The sequence below is a fragment of the Neoarius graeffei genome, chromosome 23 (genome assembly GCF_027579695.1).
Source record: "Neoarius graeffei isolate fNeoGra1 chromosome 23, fNeoGra1.pri, whole genome shotgun sequence".
Classification (NCBI taxonomy): domain Eukaryota; kingdom Metazoa; phylum Chordata; class Actinopteri; order Siluriformes; family Ariidae; genus Neoarius; species Neoarius graeffei.
This window is the reverse complement of record NC_083591.1, coordinates 40863021-40874107: the sequence shown is the minus strand read 5'-3', so window position 1 is coordinate 40874107 and position 11087 is coordinate 40863021. Positions and strand designations below refer to the sequence as shown.

Here is an 11087-nt window from a genome sequence, read left to right as displayed (position 1 = left end):
TTTGAGAGGATTAGACTGGATATAGTTGGGCCTTTGCCAAAAAGCTCCAGAGGGCATCAGTACATTCTGGTCATCCTGGACTATGCGACCCCAGTACCTGGAGGCCATCCCCCTGAGGAAGGCTACCTCCAAACAGATAGCCAAGGAGCTGTTCCTCCTCTCCACCAGTCTGGGGATTCCAAAGGAAATATTGACGGACCAAGGCACTCCATTCATGTCCCGGGTGATGAAAGAACTGTGTGCCCTGTTGAAAATCAAACAGTTGTGAACATCTGTCTACCACCCCCAGACAGACGGGTTGGTCGAACGGTTTAACAGGACTCTGAAGTCCATGCTGAGGAAGGCGACTGAAGAGGATGGGCGGAATTGGGACCAGCTGCTGCCATACCTGCTGTTTGCAGTAAGAGAGGTACCCCGATCTTCTACTGGCTTTTCGCCTTTTGAACTATTGCTTTCTTACAGACCCAGAGGGCTGCTGGACATTGCCAAGGAGGCTTGGGAGGAGCAACCCTGCAGACAGTGGACCCTGATCGAGCATGTCGGGGCCATGAAGGAGAGAATGAGGGCCGTCTACCCGATAGTGCGTGAACACATGGAGACTGCTCAATGGCAACAGCAGGCCTCCTACAACCGACCTGCCCAGCCGAGAGAGTTTAAGCTGGGGGACAGAGTGCTGGTCCTGGTGCCGACCGTGGAATGTAAGTTCCTGGCAACCTGGCAAGGACCATATGAGGTCATCGAGCGGGTAGGAGAAGTGAATTATAAGGTGAGACAGCCTGATAAAAGAAAACCTGAGCAAATATATCACGTTAACCTCTTGAAAAAATGGCACGCCAGGGAGGCATTGTTCAGTTGTTTGCCCCCGACAGAGTCCAAAGAACCCGCCAGAGAGGAGGTTCAGGTGGGGCCAGGCCTATCCCCACACCAGCGGCAGATGACCCTAGAGCTGGTGGACCACAACCGAGACGTCTTCTCCTCACTCCCCAGGCACACAGAGGTGGTCCAACACGAGATCCGCACCATTCCGGGCCGAACAGTGACCCAGCATCCCTATCGTGTGCCGGAGGCTCGCAATGTGGCTATCCAGGAGGAGGTGAGAAAGATGCTAGAGCTGGGAGTCATCGAAGAGTCCAAAAGTGCCTGGGCAAGCCCCATCGTCCTGGTTCCCAAACCAGACGGGTCGGTGAGATTCTGCAATGATTATCACAAATTGAATGAGGTGTCAGAGTTTGATTCATACCCTATGTCCCGGGTTGACGACTTAGTAGACTCCTTAGGACATGCCCGGTTCCTCACCACTCTGGACCTGACAAAAGGATGCTGGCAGGTGCCCCTGACCCCAGCTTCAAAGGAGAAGACGGCCTTTGCCACACCAGAGGGTCTCTACCAGTACACACGGCTCCCATTTGGTCTGCATGGAGCGCCGGCCACATTCCAGTGCTTAATGGATTGGGTCCTGGCTCCCCACAAGAGGTATGCAGCTGCATTTTTAGATGATGTGGTCATTCAAAGTCTGGATTGGGACAGTCATTTACCCCGTGTACAAGCTGTGCTTGATTCCCTCAGAGATGCAGGTCTGACGGCGAACCCAAAAAAATTCAGACTGGCCTTCAGTGAAACCAATTACCTGGGGTACACTGTTGGCCAGGGACTAGTCAAGCCCCAGGAGGCGAAGCTGCGGGCCATACAGGACTGGCCGCAACCCCTCACCAAGAAGCAGGTGAGGTCGTTTTTGGGCCTAGCTGGCTACTACCGGCGTTTTATTGCCGATTTTGCCTCCATTGCTGCACCCCTGACAGATCTGACAACCAAACGGCACTCAAGGATGGTGAAGTGGAATCCCGCGGTGGAGGCAGCCTTCATCAACCTGAAGCAGGCCCTCTGTTCCAGTCTGGTTCTGGTGGCACCAGACTTCAAGTGAGAGTTCGTGGTGCAGACAGACACTTCAGAGGTGGGACTGGGGGCTGTACTCGCTCAAGTACATGAAGGTGAGGAACATCCCATCCTATATCTAAGCAGGAAACTACTCCCCAGAGAGAAGAACTATTCAACGGTCGAAAAAGAGTGTCTCGCCATTACCTGGGCCCTGGAATCCCTGCGATATTACCTCCTGGGCCAGCGTTTCACAGTGATCTCCAACCACGCCCCTCTGCAGTGGATGGCCAAGAACAAGGAGACAAACAGTAGGGTTACCAGATGTTTTTTAAGCTTGCAAGCATTTAACTTCTCTGTTGTTCACAGGGCTGGCAGGCGCTATGGGAATGCGGATGCCCTGTCCCGGAGAGACGTCCTCTTTGCAACCTTCAGCCCGACGAGGACGTCGGTCCTGAGGGGGGGGGTGATATCCCGAGAGGCTGCGTCGTCGAGGGGCGCTACGTCACACGCAGATGGCTCCAACTTCTGGCAGCTATAACTCCATCTGGTGGTGGAGTTAGGAACTTCACCCCTCAGCACACAACACGGCAGCACACCTGTGGCCAATGAGGGCCTAATGAGTAAGAGGGCTTTGTGAGAGCTCAAACTCCCAGTGTGAATGTGGAGGGGCGAGGAGAGAGGTTCATGGACTCTCGTTGCTGAGTGGAACCTGCTGGGCGGAGTATTTGTTGAAAAGCTTATCTGGAATTCTTACCTGAAGGATTTTGCACTGAAATATTTCCCTGTGTTACAGACGCCTGCTACTGGGCTGCCACTGGGCTAAAGACTACAGGGAGTGTTGACTGGACTCAAAGTAAGGCAGAAGATTTTATTTGTTCTGAGAACGGGGTATTGGACTGAAGGAAACCTGCCTATAATTTTGTTGTTCTAAAGCCAGAGACATTGTTTGAGTTTGACTTTTGGGAATCCCTCTTCGTTTGAACATTGGACTTTGAGTTACCTTTTCTGTTTAATTTCCTGGCATAACATTAAAAATCTTGATTTATTTTAACCTTTGTGTCCTTGCACTAATTGAAGGGTCCCGCTGAGAGCCAGGCAACCTCTCGTGATATCACATCATAAAAAGAATTTTCCCTGACACATAATTATTTTTGTTTAGTAGACCGAAAGCTCCTGAATTCGAAACACAGACTTCCAATTTAATTTTTTTTTTTTAAAGAACAATTAATGAATTTAGGGCCATGTGGCCCTAAATTCTCCTCTGGTTTTTCCTGCTTCACCATGACCCAATTCAAAATACAACGTCATGCATGACATGGTGGGCTTTCCCCGTTCGCACAAGGCATTGTGAGATACAAATTTGAAACGAGAGAGGAAAAACAGAGGACGTGAATGAAATGTGAAAGTGACGGAAAGCGAGAAGAAAAGACATGTTGCAAAGGAAAGGAAACGCAGGACCAAACTAATAAATATCGGCGGTCAGCGAGCACCTCGGTGTGATCAGCTGTTCATTTAGTGACAGAATGATGTACCGTAACTGTTAGTGCACAGTCAAGGTAAACCTGTAGATGGCAGTAATGAAACACTGGATGACAGCTGCTGTAAAACAGAAAAGAAGAAAAAGAAGAAGGTAAACCTGCGCATGCACACACGGCCTTCCTCTGTCTGCTTGACTGCACGAAGTGAGCAATTTCATGCATGTTATTTGCTCGGGAATCCACTCAAATTAAATAACTTCCCAGCCACAGAATGGCCTGTTTTTTTTTTGTTTTTTTTTTGAGATATTACAGAAATAAACATATCACAATGACCAAATTTCAGATGTAACTAAATTTCACTGATTTTATGAAATCGAAAGGCCGTCTAGCTTTCAATTATACAATAAGAATTCTTAAAGTTATAAGTAAATACACAAATTTAACATTTTGTCAACTTTTAGGATACTTTAAGAATATCTTAAAGCTGTTAATTCGCCTAGTGGAAGTGAGAAACAAATCAGATGGGGGAAATGGAGAAAAGGAAAAGCAAAAAAAATGTACAAGCTATTGCCATTTATGGTTTTTGGCCATTAATATTAAATGTGAAGCACAAAAATGTTGAGAGATTAACTGAATCATAGCTTTGTCTAAATGCTTGAGATTGATCAGAAATAATACATGGTACTGAGATATGAGCTGATTACCTTCCTCAGAAAAAAAATCTCTGTGCATCCCTGGAAAAGAAAGCAGACTCGTTGTAGATAAGTGTGTATCCAGTCTTTAAGTTTTTATTACAAAGTCAACATATCTACATATATGATTTCAAATAAATCAGCAGAGAGAAGTAAGAGGTTGAAAGTGTGAACACTTGTTAGCACTTGGCCTGAATCTCTTGCAATGTATTAAAATCTTGGGGTCTTTTCTTCCAAATTCTGAGTTATCCTGCTTCATTTTTACTTTTACAGTGCCTCCAGTAAGTATTCACCCCCTAGTGATTAGTTCTCCTTTTTTTTTTGCTGTATTGCAACATCAAATTTCAGTCCATCAAAGTGCAATTTTTTTCCTGCTTCTTTTGAAGTGACTCAACATAAATAAAACTGAATACATTAAATTACAAAATTATGTTCTCAGAATTATTTTTTAAAAAAATCAAAAAATTAATTTATACATATTCAACCCCCCCCCCCCCCCTTTACCAGTCTAAATTAGTACTAGAATTTAATTTTCTTGAGCACTTACACTAAATGTGTTAAATAATGAACCCACACATTAATTTCAAATCCAGCTGTGTCCAATTGTATGCATGCACAATAAACACCACTGACTTTGGGAGGTCTCACAAATAAAACATCAGATCAGATCAGTCTTGCTGTCATGAGGACCAAAGAACTGCCCATGACGCTTTAAGATGTAGTTGTTAGGACTAAAAAAAAGCTGAAGGTTTTAAAAAAGATCAACAAAGTTCTGAAACTTCCTAGGAGCATTGTGAAATCCATTATAACAGTGGGAAAAAAACATGTCACGATCTGGACACTACCGAGATCAGGCCATTTCTTCAAAACTGAGCTCATGGGCAAGATTGTCAGAAAAGTGTCCAAGAGTTCAGCTACAACACTACTGAAGGAGTTACACAGCTCACTGGCTTAAATGACCGAGCATGATGCGCAAGACCTCAACAATATAATCAGCTCTTCAGAGATCTGACCTCAATAGGACAGTGGGAAGCCACTTCTGAGAAAGGCTAATATAAAAACAATGCCTGGAGTTTGCTAGAAGGCATGGGACAATAGGTCAGCACTTTTGAAAAAAAAAACATATTTTGAACCATTTGCTTTAAAAGCAAAGCATTATGTTTGGCGCAGACCAAATGCAGCCCAACACCAAAGTAACACCATTCCTATGATCAAGGATGGTGGTGGTAGCATCATGCTCTGGGGTTGCTTTTCAGCACAAGTACCTGGAAATCTTCTTGCCAACAAAGGCAACATGGATGGACCTAAATACAGGCAGATCCTTGAGGAGAACCTGTTCCAGGCAACCAGAGATCAAAAACTAAGTGCAAAAATTACAAAAGGACAGCTTGAAAACAGAAGGTTTATGTTTGAGAAAGGCTGAGTCAAAGATTTCATAACTGTATTAGATTATGTGTTGAGGCAAACAATAGGGGGAAGAAAAACTGTACTCGGATTCACCATAGCACCAAGGAGATCCAAAAGAACATGTGCAGTGTCCCTGACAGACCTGGTCTTTGCTGACAATATCTGTCTACTCTGCAACCAGATCCAGCAAGCCCACGAGCTGCTAATCTCCTGCAAAATAGGGGCCAAATGTAACAAAGTGGGACTTCATTTGAATGCCAAAAAGACTGAGGTGATGGCTTACAACATTGAGGGCCATGACCCAATAATAACACTATCAGGCAGTACAGTCAAAGAGGTGTCGGATTTCAAGTACCTGGAGCCCTGGTTTTCTGTTTCCTGAAGCGGACGTTCAATGTTGGAAAGCTCTAGCCTGGAGAGTGCAAAACGGCATGAAGACGAGATGGAAGTCAAGAATGTCAAGGGAGATCAAATTGAGCTATTTCTTGGCCACAGTATGAGGAACGGGAGAAAACAGTGAAATCAAAACATGCAAAGTTAATAGAGATACAGTAGTGTGCAAAAGTGTCAGGCACATGTAAAGAAATGGCTTAAAAAATTAAATGAAATGTTTCAACTTTAAAAAAAAATACTATAAACAGCAGTAAGCCATAATAAACCAGAGCGTCAGCGACGCAGTCACTCACACTGCCGTACCATGAGAAACCAGACTCATTTATAATTAGCTAAGCTTCTCTTCATGAGTACAGTTATAACAATTTGATCTTCCAAACAAAACAATCAGAATCAAAATCCACTAAAAACTCAGGGAAGAGTAGCGATTTTCCTGAAAGTTCATTAATGGGCCTAATTAGCAACTTGTTAATGAGAAATCATAAAACCAGAGAGTGACTTTTGGGCAGACTGATTAGATCTTCCAAACAAAACAATCCATTGAAAACTCAGGGAGGAGTAGCAATTTTTGTGAATTGTGGACAGACAGACGACGGATGCCGCATGATGGCAAATAGCTCATCGCCCTACGGCCGGTGAGGTAATGAAACGAAGTCAATATTTGGTGTGAGACGACCCTTTGCTTAAAAAAAAAAATAGTCGTCTGAGGTACAATGAGTGCAGTTTTATAAGGAAATGAGCTGTAGGTTTTACTGAGCATCTTACAGAACCAGCCACAGTTCTTCTGGACACTTTGACTGTCACACTCGCTTCTTAATTTTCCACCAAAACCCAGTAGCCTTCGCTATGTTTTCTTTTTTCATTTGAAAAGTGCTCTCTTATGTAATATGCTGCTCAGATACAAACTTTTTTTTTTCTGTAGCATTTAATTTTGTGCTGGAAAACGAACGTTTGGAACTCTAAAATGTTTTTCTACTGACTTGATCATGTAGAAGTCATCAAATAGAAATCTATAACAAAGCTTGTATGAAAAAACAAACAAACAAACAAACAAAACAAAACAGGATCCCTAAGACTTTTGAACAGTACTGTGTATATATATATTGGTTGGGGGTGAATACTTATCAATTAAGCAGTGTTTAGATTTCTTACAATAATTCTGAGGACATATAAATAATTGATTTAATTTTATTTCTGGGCGGCACGGTGGTGTAGTGGTTAGCGCTGTCGCCTCACAGCAAGAAGGTCTGGGTTCGAGCCCCGTGGCCGGCGAGGGCCTTTCTGTGCAGAGTTTGCATGTTCTCCCCGTGTCCGCGTGGGTTTCCTCCGGGTGCTCCGGTTTCCCCCACAGTCCAAAGACATGCAGGTTAGGTTAACTGGTGACTCTAAATTGACCGTAGGTGTGAGTGTGAATGGTTGTCTGTGTCTATGTGTCAGCCCTGTGATGACCTGGCGACTTGTCCAGGGTGTAGCCTGCCTTTCGCCCGTAGTCAGCTGGGATAGGCTCCAGCTTGCCTGCGACCCTGTAGAACAGGATAAAGCGGCTAGATATAATGAGATGAGATGAATTTTATTTCTGTAGAGAGTCATTTCAAAAGCAAGTGGGGGGGGGGTCCCATTCTAATGTCCTTAAATTTGATGTTGCAAAAAAGGAGAATCAATCACTCGGGGGTGGATATACTTTCTTGAGGCATTGCATGTGCTAGAACATTTGCAAAATATGTGAAAACCTGGGTATTTATAATCTATATATGTACTTTTAAGGTTGTTGCATCTTCAGGTGTAAGTCTTTCACATGTGCTTTACCTTGAAGGATGAGGAGAAAAGTTAATCTCCTCTGTCGCTTCGTCCCATTTTAAACTGCAAAGTGCATTTGAACATACGTTCCACTGATACAGAGCTATTTTGATCATAATGCTGTATACTGTGCAATTTCACCATAACCATTTCCATATATAATCAACAAACGTCAGCCGTAACCTAATATAAATAAGTAGAATTGATCGTAATAATAACTAGAAGTTCAAAAAACATCAGTACTCCATCAGCATGTGCTTTAAAGAATAGGCTCGAAAAGTCGATGGATTTATTTCGATGAGTTGTATTTATAGTACTGACATTTTGGAGAGCTGATCTTTCTGACGAGATACAGGGTACATGGTCATTTTTACAAAATCAGACAGGGCTCTTCTGGGAGATTATTTAAAAAATTTTTTTTTAGGAACAAGCTCATTCCAGGCCTTGTGCTGTACTGTTCCTACAGACGCTCTAAGAGAGAACTGTACAGGAAATATCAAAAAAACGTACAGAGGGACCATGTACAGTCACGGTAGCTTGCCAACTACACAACATCTCGTCGATTATATTCCAGCAAGTACTTCAAAAAAAATAATATAAATATTATTAAAAATACAAGCATAATATCAGCAAAAAGAAATAAAAAATCATGTTGGTTAAATATTTGACGACAACAATAAGGCTCACTTTTAGTCTCTTGACGAGAAGAATATCAGACCTACGAAAACTGTCCTCCGTCTTCCTCGGTTTCAGACGGCTTGTGCTAAATCCTCTGGAACTATTCATATGAAACTCATTTGTGCTACGCCTACACACGACTCCTCCACTAAACAAAAACATAACATTTTCTTCTAGTTCAGTTTCATTAAGCGAAAGAACGACTGGAATAACTGACTTGTACCGGCTTCTACAGTCAGTCAGTGTTTGCTTTCGGCAAGGGTTGTTATTCAGCTTTAAGAAGCTTTTCGGTTTTTACTAGGATTTACTTTGCGAGATTTTCTTCTTACGAGCGTTGGTAGGACCATCAGAATTGGAAATACTTCAGCTTGATATTTTCTGCCAAGGTATATACGGATAGTCATGTTATAGTCATTACCGTCCCTAGTGTTTACATCAGAACAGAATATTGTATGTATGTAAACGGTCTTTTCATGGCCCCAAACAAAACTAGCTTCTTGATCTCCAATCTCGGATCTTGTAAAAGGAAAAAAAAAAAAAAAGCTCCACTTTTTGACATTTTCAGGAGATTATTAAATTCAAGCCGTTGCTAACTCATATTTTCTTCTCACACACAGGGTATAAGCAGCATATTTGTGGAGAGAGAAAGAGAAAGGAAGAGAAAGAGAAAGAGAAAGAGTGACACACATCAGAAGAACAGTATTCACAGGCGCTCTGTTGAAAACCGACAAAATCTAGAGACGTATCTGACAGCTCTTCAAAGGCAAGGTTCAATCACAATAGCGCTCCAACTGACCAGGAGTAAAAGAGACACTGAAGCTGATTATATCACATTACTAATGTACTGTAAGAAGAGTCAGTGATACAGCCGTTCGCCTCCAAAACCAAAAGGATCCATGACCTTTGACCCTCTGCTCTTGTTGCTCCATTAGGCACAGAAGGTACGAGTTCTGCTTCCTTTACGGCACTGAAAACCTTCGTCATACAGGAGCTGACCGGAGTTCACCTTGGACCTTTTCATTGGCAAATACAGTTCAGGTTCAACTCCCAGTGAAGAGTGCAGCAATTTTCCAGGCGTTTGATTTCATTGTTCGTCTTATTGAATTTTTTTTTTACCATATCGTATTTTTTTTGTTTGTTTTGTTTTGAAAGAGGTTTCATTTATTTATTTATCCACGTTGTAATATTTCTAAAAAGGCGACCACGACATTAATATCAATAAATGAACACTGAGGTAATAAGCTTGCTGTGATGCAGAACTTCCCTGGGAAGCTCTTGAGAGAAAATTTTTTGTTGTTTGTCATTTTTTTCCTCCTCCAAATTTATTTTCGATGTCATCGTACTTCAAAACGTTCCCCTTCGCAATGGCATCATGGAACAAGAGAATTTCTGTAGCGTTGTAGAACATTGAGACAGGTGTTGGTGAGATGAATGTGTTCTTCCTCCTTTTATGTTGCATAGTGATCGAAGCTTCCCAAGTACTCGAGGGCTGCCTGGTAACAGAACTGGTATTCATCCTGCAGAGACAAAGGCTGAAGGTTAAATCCACCCACCGCTGAAAGAAATTTAGCAAAATAAGAGGGTTCTTTGGGTTGGGAGCACTTAAAGGGTTCTAAGTAGAATCAGAGGGTTTCCCTTTGGGAAAAAAGACTTATTTAAGCCCTTTTATACAGAGATCATGCAATATTGCCATTAAGAAGACCCTTAAATATTCCAGTTTTGGTTGTTTACATGGAACTAAACAAAGCTGACATAAATTTGTGCCAGTGTGTGTTTTTATATAGTGGGCTGGTGTTCTGAAACCAGACGCATGACGTGTAATACAACAGGGTGACCTATAACACACTACACTTTGGAAATTTGAGGGCAGTATTAAATACATAATGCTTGTCTATAAAGATACGACTGAAAATGCTTTTACTCAAGAAAAATCTTGCAACCATGTAGGCGTGAACTACATGCAGGTAATTTGCATAAATCTAAATAAAGAGCCTAGAAAATTGACTTGAACATGTGCATGGCCTGATTCTGAATACAAGTAACTTTACACATGTTGTAAATATTAGCATAACTTTATGTGCCATCTCTGAGTTAATAGTAATCAAATATACCATGCACTAAGAGGCTCCGGTTGAAATTATGGATTTATTTGATTTATATCCCTCATCAAAAATTCCAAACTAAAAGTGTTAAGATGGAATCTCGGCATAAACTCACTGGAGGCAGCCATGTTTGTTGTTTATGTCAGCGTGACCTTCGACCTGTGCATGTGCAATGTACCATGCTATCACCTGCCTCGCTAGGCGTGTTCATGATACATAGATCTACACACATGGAAAAGCTCACGGAGCCACAGCTGTGACTCGAGTCGGCCATATACCGGTAGCTTAAAATTGTGATGTCACTTCATGGTATATCCAGGATATACCATGACTGACTCACACCATATCCTTTTTTTTTTTACATCACGAGAAACATTGCTTAATCAATGGTGGAACTACAGTACTGTATTTTATGTCATGTGAGCCATCTTTGGCCAATCCCTGCACAGGAATTTTTTGATGAGGGATATAATTAACAGTTATACCATGAAATCGTGTCATACATGAGCTGATCCCTAACAAAAAAAGAAGTTTATTCAAGTGTGCTTCTAGTATACTTCTTTTAAACTAAAAATAAGAGAGTATGCTTTCAGTTTACTTTTTATTTACTTATCAGAGATATACTTAAAGTTATACATAAGTATACTTGGCTTATACTGAAAAGT

At 42.1% G+C, this 11087-nt stretch overlaps 1 protein-coding gene across 1 annotated transcript in view; it reads right to left on the bottom strand.

The window, feature by feature from the left end:
• Window positions 1-7886: 7886 nt before the first annotated feature.
• Window positions 7887-11087, bottom strand: part of LOC132871725 (receptor-type tyrosine-protein phosphatase S-like) — a 328962-nt gene continuing 325761 nt past the window's right edge. The window contains exon 30 of the mRNA XM_060906174.1: window positions 7887-9837. Within this exon, the coding sequence (XP_060762157.1) occupies window positions 9769-9837 (69 nt within the window). The 3' untranslated portion in view covers window positions 7887-9768. The remainder of the gene's footprint in view (window positions 9838-11087) is intronic.